General features: G+C 38.6%; 1 protein-coding gene across 1 annotated transcript in view; it reads left to right on the top strand.

The window, feature by feature from the left end:
* The first annotated feature begins 3,246 nt into the window (after nucleotides 1-3,246).
* The window catches only part of Tmem242 (transmembrane protein 242), a 28,467-nt gene continuing 17,013 nt past the window's right edge, over nucleotides 3,247-14,700 (top strand). Inside the window, exons 1-3 of the mRNA XM_026393812.2 lie at nucleotides 3,247-3,548; nucleotides 4,045-4,145; nucleotides 9,554-9,691. Coding sequence (XP_026249597.1) covers nucleotides 3,464-3,548; nucleotides 4,045-4,145; nucleotides 9,554-9,691 — 324 coding nt within the window. The 5' untranslated portion in view covers nucleotides 3,247-3,463. The remainder of the gene's footprint in view (nucleotides 3,549-4,044; nucleotides 4,146-9,553; nucleotides 9,692-14,700) is intronic.

Below are 14,700 nucleotides of genomic sequence, written 5' to 3' on the forward strand. Positions count from 1 at the left end.
TAAGGCAGAAAACAGAAGAAATACAGATAGAAAACTTACCTTTCCCTTCCCTCCAGGTCACCTGTGTGAGCATGAAATCCAGCAGATCTTTTTCTTCTATGCATGCACTTAATTTGACAATAACTTTAAAGACCTCTGCACTATATTTTTGTCAAGCAGCAGTGAGAATGATTTGACCAATATGTGACCCTTACAGCATTTTAAAAATAATTCAGCCTCATACTTTAAACACAGAGTAAGTGAAGCTCCAAAGAAATGTTTCAAAAATTGATGGGAAAAAAAAAAGCCCAACAGTGTGTGAAACCAGCTAGAGCTAGGGCTACCAGAATTCTGGGAACTGTAATGCTAATAGATTTCTAGCTGTCAAAATTTGAAATAGAATCTACAGGGACCAAAAATTTTGAAATAAAAATGTGGTCAGATGCATGTCTGTTGTGGACTTTTCAGCTGATTCAAAACAAACACCAAAATAGCAACAGTGTCTATCTCTGATAAACTTGCCTTCCCAGCAGCCTCCTCTCTGCAGCAAGACATTTCTATTACATTTTCCTAAAAGGGATTCAAGCTTACTTTGAAGTGATAGTCCTGCCCGCATTGCATGCAGCACCAAAGCTCTGTAATTTTCTAATCTCTGGTTTCCACACTTGAAAATATTCTGTCTTGCTATTTTAGAACGAAAGTCTCTGTTTTGCAAAGACTGTGCTCTGAATGTTTTCAAGTCACCTGTTTAGAACTTGTATTATGCATTCCCACAGAACAAGTCTAAGTGGGATTTTGAAATTCCTGAAGCAGGCCAGTTAATCTGATTGCAGTTGAAGTACCTAATTGTGTGCACTGTGGAAATGTGAGACCTTGGGAAACAAGGTCTTTTTTTAAAAAATGTTTTCTTTCAGTTTTCTAACTTGGGATGCCTGGAATGTGGTCCTGTCCTTGTGGTTTAAGGCTTCTGAGACTCTAAACACCATCTCCCAGAACCTGGTTCAAGGCAAGTACCTAGCCTTGGTGTAGAATGGGGGCTGCAATCCAATCCCCCCCCACAACAAATGCACCCTCTCCAAGAAACAGTTGATCCCTCCTGTAGTTTGTATACAAAAAGGATCCTCAAAATGCAAATGACTTACCCTAAGGCTCAAGAGTAGCTACTGGTTTGCTTTACTTTTTCAGTGCCGTGTGTATTGGGAATCAAGCTTGCAAGTAGAAAAGAGGAAAGCTGTCATTTAGATCAGGGAGTTAGAATGAAGCCACATCCTCCATTACAAAAGCAGATGGGTCCCACAGGGTTTGTAGTTGCTCTCAAAAACACAGACAGGCTCTGGATCACAGAACTCTGCAACTTCTCTAGATTTGAAGGTTCATTATCTCCCTTATGTTTCATATAGTAAAGAGCAATATAATCCTTAAAACAAAAAGATTCTGTGCTTCTACCGGGAGACAGCAAAGAAGGAGAGAGTGACGGAACGTGCACTTCTAGACAAGTGAGTTTTCAGGCTCCACTCAATTGAAAACTCTGGAACTGGGACCAGCAATCTGTGTCCAACTTTCCTCCCTGGGTGATTCCAGTCATCAAGCTCAAGTGTAAGGACCACTGGCCCAGTGGATAAGGAAGAGCCTCCTTTTAAATCCTAGCATCACCCCCTTAACAGCAAGCTGCATAAGCTCTAGCAAGTTGTTCTTTCTGAGTTTTTAAGAGAAGATTAAATGAGACACTGTATTAGAAGCACTTGGGGCAATGCCAGACTGTGTTGATCAGCTTTCCATCACTATAACAAATCGTGAGATAATGAACTTTAAAAGAGAAAAGGCTTACTTTGGCTTATGGTTTTAGAAGTTCTAGTCCATAATAGGTTGGCCTTGTTGCTTTTAGGCCTGTAGTGAGGCAGGACATCATGGTGGGAACACATGGTGGAGGAAAACCACTTAGATTGGAGGGATCAAAGAGATAAAGGACCCTTTCAGACCCTGGAATCTTACTTTCAGAGAATCTAAAGGTCAAATACATTCTGTGGGATCTCATCCACACAGAAAAAGAGCAGTATTTCTCAATCCTGGCTGATCACTAGAGTCTTCATGCAGCTTTTAATCTTTGCCCTATCCGGGACCTTCAGAGCCATCATCTCCAGTGGTAGAAGCTGGTTATCTGTAATTGTTACAATCTCCATAGGCAATTCTGGGGGGAAAGCCATTGGAAATCAAAGGTGGCAACGATTAGAGAGAACATTTATTGAGTGTTTGTGCCAGGCACTATGATAATTTCTTTATATACATTTACTTCTCACTGCAACCCTTCCAAGGTAGGTATTTATTTAACAAATGAGGAAATTGAGGTATAGAGAAACTAAATAATCCAATTTCACACAACTGAGAAGTGGTATAGGACCCGAACTCATGTTTGAGTTGGTAGATGCATTTAACTGGTAAAATCATCATAATGATAATCTTAATGCATTCATGTACTCATTCATCAGACATACACTTACTATGCATGGCCAAGTAATAAACTGGGAGCCAGAGAATGTAAAAATGAATATAGATCTGCGTCCCCATCCTCAAGAAACCCACGCCCTAAAGTGATCCGGAAAAAAAAACAAAACCAAAAACGGCAGACAGGCTGCTTCATACGGAAAGATGATGTCATGAGTCTCCGAGCGGCTGAAAAGGTTTCCTACTGACCACTAGACCTGTCCTCTCAAGAGCCATGTACCCATCCGAGCCCGTTTGGCTCCCCGCCTCCTAGGCTGTGAGGACCAGGCCTGTCTGCCAGCTGTCCACGCTCCGCAGCAGCGCTGGGGCGCCCCGGAGCCCACGCGGCTGGCCCTGCGTGGGCCTCGGCGGTCCTCACTGGGTCCCAGCGCTGACGCAGTCATCTTGCCAGGCATCCTCGCTCGGCGGTAGGCCGACCAATCAAATCCGAGGGAAGGAGGCGCAGCCCCACGGAGCGAGCAGTGGCTGTCTTCCAGGAGTAAATCCTGTCCCTCGCATCAAAGGGACGACCACAGGAAATTTCTCAGAAAAGTACAGAGAAAAGACTGGAGCCTGCTCTTTAGAATCGCGGGGGGTTAGCGCGGGCCAGATCACGGGTCACGGTGGCAGACACCGAGCTCCGGTCTCGCTCCCGGTGGGACCGGCTCCTGGCTCATCTGCGGCCCCTCACTGCCCCCTAGAGTTGGGGTTGAGCATTCCTTCAATAGACAAAATAATGATTAAGGTCAGCGAGTGACCCTCCCAGGGAGACCGCCTTGGAGGACATCGCCCCCGCCCCCGGTGCGGGGCCGGGGACACTGCGGGCGGCGCTCGCATCTTTCCCGCCCAGCCCGGGAGAAGAGGGGGTCTGGGGACAGCGACCGTACTCCGGACTCGTCTTCAGGTTGCACAGGGGAGGCCGCAGCGGAACCTTTCTCCTCCGCCCTGCTCTAGATTCCACCCGGGCCCCGTTGGCGCCGTACGCAGTGGTGGAGACTTAGACATGGAGACGGCGGGCGCTGGGCCTGGCGAGCCTTCCCACCTGGAGACTCGGGCGCCCACGGACGATCGGCTTTTCCTGGTGAAAGGTGTGAAGTGGGGAGGTGCGGTGCCTGGCTGCGCCAAGGGCATTCCCCTACCATCCCGCCCAGAGCCCGCGTCGCGGCCTTGCCCCTGGATTTGGCGGGGTCGGGAACCGAGGGCGGCGGGAGGCGGCCCGGAGCCGGGAGGCGGGTCCGCGCTCGCTCCTCGCGTGCGGGCCGCATTTCCCCATCCCCTCGGCAGCTTTTCTCCTGCTCTAATTACACTCGCTCTCTTTACCCCCGGGAGAAACTTCACGCCGCCGCCCGCGGAGAGGGCAAGGGAACTGCACCCGAATGACCCCTGGAAGCCGAGGTCGTGCGGTCGGGCGCACTTCCCCCGAGGCTGCCCTTTACCTTTGGCAACAGCTGCTTAGCCATGATTTCTCGAATTTCAGAAGAAATTTTGAATGTAACTTAAAAAGTATCTGAAACTTATTTGTTTTGAACTTAATTGTTTCTTCTTTTTTAAATTTGAATCTCCCCTCCCCCAAACTCTTGGCAGGTGGAATTTTCCTTGGTTCTGTTGCCGCAGCAGGAATGTTGGCTGGATTTGTTACCACACTATCATTGGCTAAAAAGAAAAGCCCTGAATGGTTCAATAAGGTTTGTGACCCTGAGATCCATTCATTGCATTGTTATTGTTTATAATAAATGGCATCTTTTTATATAAAAAAGTAAAGGAAATGTTGATGTCCTTTCTCATTGTTTTAAGAAGTAAGTCTGAGTATACCACATGGATTAAAGAAATTTACAAATTATTTTGATGGTCTTCATTTTCATTTAAAAAGAAGTGCTTGATTCGCGGTTTTTTAAATTTTAGCAGAACAAGACTTTGAAAGCTCATCTGGTATAAGTCACAACATGACTTTAAATTTAGGTAACTCACTATTAGTATAAGAGGTCCCAATATTTTATGTACTATTAGAAAATTTATGGCAGTTAAACTCTTGATACTTACTGCAGTAGGATCTCTGTTTCAGAGATGTAATATTGAAATAAAGCGCATCCTTGTGTCGGTGAGAAATATGTCAGCTTTTTAAACAGGAGGTTCATTCACTGCTATGGCCCCAGCCCCTAGAAAATAATTTAGATGCCCAGAAACTAGTTGAATGATTGTAACATTCTTAAAGCAAAATATCCTTAACTTATTAGCAAGATTGACACAGTTGTTTTTTGGTGTTGTGTACTTCATTTCCTTCACTGATGAGGAATTTTCTTTGAGTTTTCTTGTAGATTCTTGTCTTTGTATTGTTCCATCTCTTCCTTCTCACCCCTTTTGGCTTATTCAGTACTTCATTGCTTAAACAAATGTTTACTTGGGACCTTTTATGTGTCATACACTGTACTAACTAGGTGCAAAGGATTAAAAATGAACAACACTTCTGCCACTCAGGAATCTTAGAGTCTAGTGAGGTGGACACAGATTAAATATTCACCCAAATTATTACTGTTGTTGAGGAAGAGTGTTGCATGAAAAAATCTTAAACCATTTGGATTTGCTTTCTCTTATCTTGGGCATTCATACTTAACTCTTCTCGACACTGTAATGACAAGAGAAAAATTTGAAGCATTTAAATTCCCTCTGAGGGCTTACATGGAACAACTCAAATTATCACTAAGAACCTTATGGATCATTTTCTCCCTTTGTAATTGAATATTTTTAGAGCAGAAATATATCTTGTGGCAGAAAACAGTAAAATTTAATAGTGGTGCTTTAACAGTAGAATTTTGTTGATTTATAATAAGCTGAAGTGTTTTTATGTTAACCCTCAGCTCACAGACTTAAGAATCTGATGAAAGCTAGAGATTCTACACATATTTACAACTTTGCATTCTGTTTTGTTCTGAGATTTATTCATCACATATGCCCTTCATGGTCTAAGATGGTGGTTTACAGACTGATCCAGAGAACACTGGTGATTGAAACCCTTTTGTGGGCCTGTAAGGTCAGAACTGTCTTCATGATTATTCAAACATAATTGCACTCATGGTAAGGAAGTAATGGACAGTGAAACTGCTGTGCCTTGGCATAGTCACCGTAGTGGCAGAAAACCATACTAATAGTCATTATTGTGTTTTTCATTTCAGTACATCTGCAATTAAAACAAACAAACATTACATAAGAATGTTATTGTCCAAGCAGTAAAAATTTTAGTTTTAGTAAATCATGACATTTGAATTGTGAAAAGAAATGGGAAATACTCATACAGTTTTTCTTAACATTGAGGCAAAATGTCTTTCTCTAGGAAAAGCAGTGTGTGATTGAGTTGCTAGCTGAATGAGCCACTTTTCCCATGGAATATTTTTATTTGAAAGAACAACTGACAAACTGTTATTTAGAAGTAGGCATATGGAAACATTTTCCTAAGAGTGAAAAATATGAACCTGTGTTTCCACTGTTAAAATTCAAACTTTCAGTTAAAATTAGGTTTTAGAAAACTTATCTGCCATCCTGGGCTTAACCCCTACTTAGTGCTCAGCGACATTACTGATGAGAATTTTTATGGTGATATTAAAGATGTTTTAAAAAATATATTGTTTAATAAATCATATCAGTAATTGAAATATGTATATAACTTGGTAAATCAGTATCTTCTGAGTAATCATGTATTCATGGAATAAAAGGTCTATTCAAAGTACAAAACAGACTAATACATTTTAATATAATAAATTACAAAGAAGTTCATTGACATGACTTCAGATTCCATATTGTAACTAACCTTGAATTAGGAGTTTTGTCAAGTTTTATAAAAAAAGGAAAGTTTTTAAATTACTTCTCTCTTTCCCAACCACATATCTGTAGGCCAGATTTTATTCATATAGTTTAACCAAAACAACAAAAAAATTTTTGCAACATGAAGCAGACATGAAAATCCAGTTCTCTTTTTTATTAGATTAGGCATCTAAAAAATTAGCAAGAATGTAAAATTTGCTTCTATTTTAAAATGAATAAAACTTGAGAACTTCTTGGTTTTGATTTCTAATATATTAAATATTAGTAAATATAACCCACATAACTGAAAATCTTTTGGGTCCAAGTATAAAAAGATCCTGAGACCTAGAAAGTTTGAGAACCACCATTCTGGATGGTAAGTTCTGCTTCCCTCTGGGAAACAGTGGAATCAGAGCATTACCATTTATCCACGTTCTGAGAGTTAAAATGGGTTGTGGAAGAACTCAAGTTTTGGAGCACACGTTTAATCAGTTTGTATTGAGCAAGCACCAATGTAAGAGTCTCACTGAGGCAATGAACTTAAAGGTCACCCACCACCTAGACGTCTTCTATTATTATAATAATTATTTTTCCAAACATTGAATTCCTACCAAGTGCCAGCTGTTATTCTAAAGGCTTTACCCATTTAACCAACACACAGCCCTATGAGCTGATGTTACTGTGTGTTGTTCCCATTAAAGAGCAAGAAACAGGCATATGTGAATCAAGCAACTTGCTGGACATGGTACTTTCCTATCTTCAGTTATTTCGGGAGAATAAATCATACCACTTAGTAATATTGTTATTCACATAAACTCCTATCCACTAACCTGGGAATGTAGGTATTTATTATAACACAGGATTGTAACCCAAAAGGACTTTTTAATGACCAACTTTTCAGTTAGGGGCTACCTACACTGCTTCTATTTCAGACAGATAATCAGCTCCGTAGTGACCTATTTTCATTTTTAGCTGTGTCTCATGCTAGAAAGCTGGAAACTGGAAAATAATAATAAGGGCTAAGTAAGCACAGTTGTTTTTCTTTGTAATTTTTTGAATAAACAGGAAAAATGCCATCTAAGGTGGCCAGATAGTCCACTCTTGAGCTTCTTTGATCTATTTAAATGACCAAGCTTTATTTCTAAAACTGGTTCTTTTCACATATCAGTTTCATAAAAAGATTGCAAGGTTATATGAGTGAAATTTTGTGTGTATATTTCTATTAATGTATACATAAACATGAAATTTGCTTATCTGAAGTAATTCAGTGCCTTATAAATGTTATAGCATGGAACAACTTTATCACATTACTGAGTTATTTCAAGATCCATTTTGTAACAAGTAGATTAAAAGGACAGGTTATCATTCATCTTTCTCATAGCTGTAACTTCTGAAAAATTATAAAAAATACCTTTTAAAAGTATTTTGCATACATTATTAAGTTATTCTGTGACGTAAACATAAAAATTTGATATTAGATAAGAATGTTTTATAGGGCAAATTAAACTAGATTGAACATTCTTTTTAAAAATCTATTTGATTTATGTAAAATCCCAGAATTATATTGAAAAAAAGCTAAAACGTAGACTTATTCATTAGTATGCGGTTAGCATTCTGACAATTTGCTCTTGGTAGTTCCTACGTGTATGAATAATAGATTATTAATTCTCAGAGGCTACTAGGTAAATGTTAGAAGATAAGGAATATACATATGTTCAGGCATAGAAGTATTATAAATACTGAGTTTTCACTTAGAAAATAATTTTTGTTTTATCTTGGGAATACTCCTTAGTGTTTTACTGTAACTGCAGTATGATTTGTTAAATTCAACTTCCAAATACAAAAGCCTTAGTTTTAACTTAAAAAAAAAAAAAAATGAAGCCAGGTGCCTGTAATCCCAAGACTTGGAGGCTGAGGCAGGAGGATCTCAAGTTCAAGGTCATCCTTAGCAACCTAGTGAGGCCCCAAGCAACTTAGTAAGACCTTGTATTTAAAAAAAAAAAAAAAATGGCAGTGAGAGAAAATGCTTTCAAAGCAATGTTACTTTTTGGCAAGTTAATCTTTTCCTGAAGCAAGTCAGTCAACATTCATTTTGAAAAATTTGAACGGAGTGCGTGAATGTCATTTGGCATTTTCCCCTAGAGGAAAAAGCTTGGGTCTACACTTTTAAAACTCAAAGATTAATTTTTAACATCAAGTTGCCACGAAAATTCATTTTCAGAAACATAATTTATGTAGTATGACTAATAATAACTAATTTTATTTTATAATTTATGAGACTGATATTACACAAATATGACCTGCTTTTTTAAAAGTCTAAGGCAAAATTAAGATTTTTATGTGAATATTGCTGTATCATTAAGAGTTATTTTCATGCAGTTTCTTTTTTACTTGATTTAGTAAAACAAATGTGGGTGTATGTAGACTTTAAAATATATATATGCATAGGCCAATTTCTGTCCTTCCCAGGGGAATGATGGTTTTTTAATCTTTGTTTCTAAAATAATATTTAGGCCAAAGCACTTAAACTGACCCTGGTAAAATAACATTTGGTTAATTCTGGGCAAAAATCAGGCCAATTAAAAGCCAGGGAGTGCATCTATGTGAGATCTGTGGTGTCTAGGGAACCACACTGAAACTGTAGCAATATGGACAAGGAATGAGAAGGAGAGAATATTGTTTGTATTGTGGAAAATGGTTAAAGAAGGATGTGTTGGTGACCTGGTTAGGTCTAAGGAATATCTACAAAAAGTGCCAGTCAATAAGCACTGCATACCTACTAGATGTAGTCATGATGCTATGTACAGGGATGCAGATCAACAAAGAATAGGCTTTCTGTGTGCTGGAGCAGTGTTAGCAATCTCTAGCCAAGCATGCATAAGAAAAAGCGGCACTAAGAAATAGGTTGAGCAATATAAAGAAAATTCTTCTGAAAAAGAAGCAGACACAAATAAATAGAAATTTCTTTCCAGACGAAAGGGTGTTATAATCTGCTGTTATCAGATTAGGTAATTATTTTAATGTTATTCTAATAAAAATGCCAATGAATGGGGAATAGAGAATGTTCTGAGTTTTTTTCTGGAAGAATTAACAGGCACAGTGTCTTATATGCTGAAATGTCTGTCAATCAGAGATATTGATTTACTAAGTAGTGAAGTTGCTATTTGACCATGGTTTGGCCTGGCCTCCTAGTATCAAGATGCTTACATAGAGTACTAAAATTCGTTTCAAACACTCCCAGCTTACTTATCCTTTCTGAATTGATCATTTTACCCAATCCTTTCTGTCTTCATTTCAGGGAAGCATGGCTACAGCTGCCTTACCAGAGAGCGGGTCTTCCCTTGCCTTGAGAGCTCTTGGCTGGGGCTCACTTTATGCCTGGTGTGGGGTTGGTGTGATCAGCTTCGCAGTCTGGAAAGCTTTAGGAGTTCACAGTGTAAGTAACTACTTATGATTGGCATCTGGCTGTTTTTTCTACTTTCTGCTATCTAAATTTTCCTGGTGTTCGAATTTCCATGTAGTGTGGTCCTGTCTTGGGAAGTAATGGCAAAGAATGTAATGAAATTCTTGCCAATTTCTAGGCAACTTCTCATTACTAGTAACTAATTTAAGTTTTTCAACTATAATTATGTAATGACTAATTCATAGCTAATATTCATTCTATGTAAATTGATGTTGGCTACTTCTTTAATGAATTGTTAATTGGAACAACTTTCTATACTATTTAACATCCATCCATATGTATAAACATTCTTGTAAAATAATTAAAGCATTCTTAAAATGGGTTATTTAAATGATTAATTGTGTTGTTTACACATTATTGGAAAAAATCCTAAGAGCCTAAATGTGTGTGTGTTTATGTCTGGGTGTATTTGTATGTGTTTATAAAATTTATATCCTAAGCTAAAAAGCTATCCATTAAAAAAGATTGGTTTCTTTCTTTTCTGTTGTTAAGAGGGTCCACAGAATTTCCAAACAACTACTAGGAAGTTCTGTGTATCAGGCTCTTAATGACAGATGAGCATTGATGAGAGTTTAGAATAGGTGGCAGTAATGGAGTTGATGAAAAGAGGTTCTGGATTTATTTCAAAGCTGGAGTTAGCAAGGTCTTGTTGTAGATTGGATGTGGGATATGAGAAGAAAGTGAAATCAGGGAATGTCTCCAAGATTTTGGCATGGGCAACTGCAAAATGGATAGAGACCAATGTTAGGGGATAACATAAGGGGCTCGGTCTGGGACTTGTGGGTTTGAGATATGTTAGATAGCCACACGAAGAATCAAGTAATCAGTTAGATACAGAAGTTTGGAATTCAGGGGGAGGTTCAAAGTAGAGATATAAATTTGAGACTCACCAGTAGATGGATAATGTTTAAAGTCTTTAGACCAGATGAGCTCATGAAGGCAGGCAGCTGGGTGGCAAGAAAGCAAAGAGGTCTGAGGAGGGAGCTCTTGTGCATTCCTAAGGTTGAGAGATTGGAGAGAGGAGAAAGTAGCAAAAGGGATTTCCTGACCAAAGAGGCCAGGAGAGCCAGAGTAGTAGCTGGGATGCCAGGAGAAGAAAACATTTTAAGAAGAGGCTGTGTTGCATGCTAGTGAGAAGTTGCATAAGAACACTGACCACTGACTTGAGCGTAGCAATATAGTGGTCACTGTTGAAATGGTGGCAGAAAGCCTGAGTGGAATAGATTCAAAAGAGAAGAGAGGAGAGAAATTGGAGGCAGTAGGTACAGATAAGTATTGAGTTTTGCTGTAAAGTAAAAGAAAGAAATGGAGTCATAACCAGAAGGATTGGGGAGGGGGGAGTTAAGAAGATTTTGGTTTTAAGTTGGAGAATTATGTGGAGATGGATTAATTCAGTAGAGAAGGAGACACTGAGTTGTGGGGGGGCAACAGGGAGTGGTTTGCTAAAGCAACCTTATAAACATAATTGAGCTTTTCACATTCAGTTTAATCATAACTAAACATGGGGATTATTGTACTTTTCAGTCAAAACACACTGTTGGACAAATGATAGTTTCCCTGGTCTGAACAACCGTTATTTTTAAAGTGATTTTGCTTTCTAATCATCCTTTGTAACAATAAATTAGGGACAACTTGGAAAATTCTGAAAACCACTGACTGAAGATTTTTGATGATTGTTATTACTTCAATTTTTTTCATTTCATCCATTGTACCAACATTTTAGACATAGCAGACTATTTATTCTGCCTAATAATAATATAGCATTACTATCCCCCATTTTATAAGTGAAGAATAAGGGCTCAAGACCCTAACTCACTTGCCCAGGATCACACAACTTATAACTGACAGAGTCAAGTTTTGAACTGAATTCTAAATCTTCAATATCTGCATGTTTTCTAGCTTTACCTCCATTAGCTAAGATGGGAAATAAAGGAATAAGTGAAAGGAGCCAGGGGAGGGAGGCAGGTAGTGAATTTGGTTTTGATTGTGACCTGACCATGTTGTTCTTGATAATTCACCAAGTTTTTCTGGGTAAGTGAGAGCCTCATCTCTCCACATGATAATTGACCATGTCTGGTCTAGGGCTGGCCATTCTTTACTCAAAGAAGAGAACATCTTATTTTAAGCTGTCATCTGCAATTAAAAAATGCCTACAATATTACAGTAAATGGAAAACGGGACTCATAGCCATGTATGATAGGAGAGCGGGTACCTAAAACAAGGTACCCGGGAGGAAAAATGTCAGATAGAAATATGTGAGTGAATTATGGGCATATGAGTGAATTTTTTATTTTGCCTTTACATATTTTCCTTTAAAATATTACTTTACTAGTAATACCTTTTAAAAAATTGTGCAAGATTTTATTTCTATTAGTTTTTTACTGCAAAGGAGTTCATAAAACTCCTCTGGCTACCTATGAAATGTACCCGGGGCTTGCACCTAGTAATAAAGTTAAGTGGCTGCCAGCCTGTTAGCACTTTCCATTGACAGTGGAATTGATGGGTGATGTTTCCAGTGTTTAGTACTCTGGTTATAAACTCAATAAAAAATTTTAAGGTATGAAAATATGAATGATCTTTAAGAGTCATGGAATGATTCAATCTAAATTTTCATAGACCAACAAAATTAGGTTATTATACACTGGAGAATTTGGCTTTATGGGCTAGATTATGCTATTTTAGTTTCCAGAATGTGAACTTTGTTTTATGGTACTAATAAGAGGATTATTGCCTAAATTAAATATTTTGGGGAGAAAAAATATTTTCTGACTGGCACCACTGAATACAAGAATACGCAGATTCCTTTTCTGTTGCATCTTTGTCTAACTAAATAGAGGGAATGCAGATACCCTCTCCCCACATACAGGTCACTAGGCACATCAGTTTGATCTGCTTATTTAAGAAATGTCACAGAAAAATGAATCCACTAATATTTTCCAAGAGGCACATGTTTTAAAGGCAGCAGTATTTATTAATTTGTTGGTGTGTTCATTTGGAAGTCGTTAATGGGTCTTTCGAGAGTCGCACACTGTGCTAAGAACATCTCCTCAGTAAGCTGTTGTCTAAGCCTTACCATTCCCTTCCCTGGAAGATTCTTACTATCCTTTTCTGAGGCTCACAGACAGCATATAGGATATTTCATCTCTACATTTAGAGAGTTCCTGCATTTAGAGTTTTGATGATGAGATTGATCTGAGTCCAGTAATGAACTTGTGTCACTATCACTTCCTCTTTGGGAAATGGCATTTTTCTCTACCTAAGGATAACAGTATTGGTTAGAAAACGATGAGCAGAAATGGTCCATGTGCACAATAAATCGTTAAGAGGGGACTTTCTAGATAAATGTAGGTAAGTAAAAACCAACTCCAGCATCAAATAATTGTTGTATAGCTTCCCTGAAATGCATTAAATCTGCAATAAACTCAGCCCCCACCATCACAAAAAAAAAAAAGAAAAAGGTGCCATCTAATGGCTGACTTTGAGCAGCCTGATAAAAGTACTTGTATTTCCTAATTTAGTTCACAGCTACATCTACTGGCCTAAAAGGGAATGTGTTAAAAATGCTTAAATCAAAATACTGTTCAGATTCTTAAAAATATTTTTGTTTTACTCTATTTATAATTATCATGAAATTTCATATTTCATGGAGCACATGTAATACATCAAATATATTTGTATTTTATATAATGGCACATCATTTAATCAGGGTTCAAAAAAAGGAGAGCTAGTGGGAGTGCAGTAACATGCCCAATTAGGGAGTTTGCCCAGGACCAGGTGGGGACCTCCCTGCCTGTGTAGAAATCAACATAGACTCACATCTACCCTGCCACCTGGCCAGCTTTGGACCAGCAAGCACAGCCTGATTGTTCAGTCTAGGTTCATTGGTTACTCTTAATTATTGTACCATTTGAGTAGGACTGAGGATTAAATTCAACACAGTAACTTAATTGTGGAGGGGGGAGATGAGTTTGACCTATGGGTTCATTGTTCCTAAACAAGCTATGCACCTGATCCCAAGAGACTGATCATTCAGCAGGGGCAGTATGATTAGCTTGTTTTATCAGGGCAGGTACTTCAAGCTCAGAAAATAATTGAGGTAAATGATCTGAGTTCCTGTAGTGGACTAACTGGCAATTCCCTAATTATGGAAGAAAAAGTAGAAACCATGTCATATACAGTTATTCTTATGTTACTCAATTGCATAACTTTGACTTTATTACTTTATTATCTATAGTGGGTATTGATATTTGAAGGATTTCTGAAGAGGTTTAGCTAGTTTTCAATTAGACTACCTTGGATATTGTTTTCTTCTCTTCAGAGGGGAAACACAGGTATCTCAGTATTTCCTGGTTGATTTAATTGGAACTTTACAGAAGGGAGAGTACACTGCCGAGGCCCTGTGCTCCACATTTGTGAGGGGGTTGCCATCTCAAAGGACTGGCAGAATCACCTCTGCTTCCCTTTCCTGTGTCTTGTGTAGATGTATTCATGATGCCTGGTATAGTAAGAATTTATAGATAATTTATAGCAATTGCCTTCCTAGAAACTAAAACCCAAATAAAAACAATGAATGAAAATGTTCTTAGTTATTTTGAATTACTTTAAATTATTTAGAAATATAAATTATAAATGTTTTTAACTTTTTTATTGTGGGATAAGAGGTATTTATCTTTATTTCTATTTTATATTAGTCAGCTTCATGTCACTATAACAAAATATCTGAGAAAATTAATGTCTAAATGAAAAGATTTAGTTCACAGTTTTGGAGGTCCCAGGCATATTGAGTGACCCCATTGCTCTAGGCTCCTGGTGGAGGTGCTGGACAACAGTGGCAGGGGTGTGTAGTGGAGCACAGCTGCTTGCTCATGTCATGGGCCAGGGAGCAAAGAAAAAACTGCACAGCCCCTCAGGGTCACATACCCATGACCTCAGGAACTCCCACAAGATTCCACCACCTTCTATAATGTCCTTCTTGGGACCAA

The sequence above is a fragment of the Urocitellus parryii genome, chromosome 8 (genome assembly GCF_045843805.1).
Source record: "Urocitellus parryii isolate mUroPar1 chromosome 8, mUroPar1.hap1, whole genome shotgun sequence".
Taxonomy (NCBI): Eukaryota; Metazoa; Chordata; class Mammalia; order Rodentia; family Sciuridae; genus Urocitellus; species Urocitellus parryii.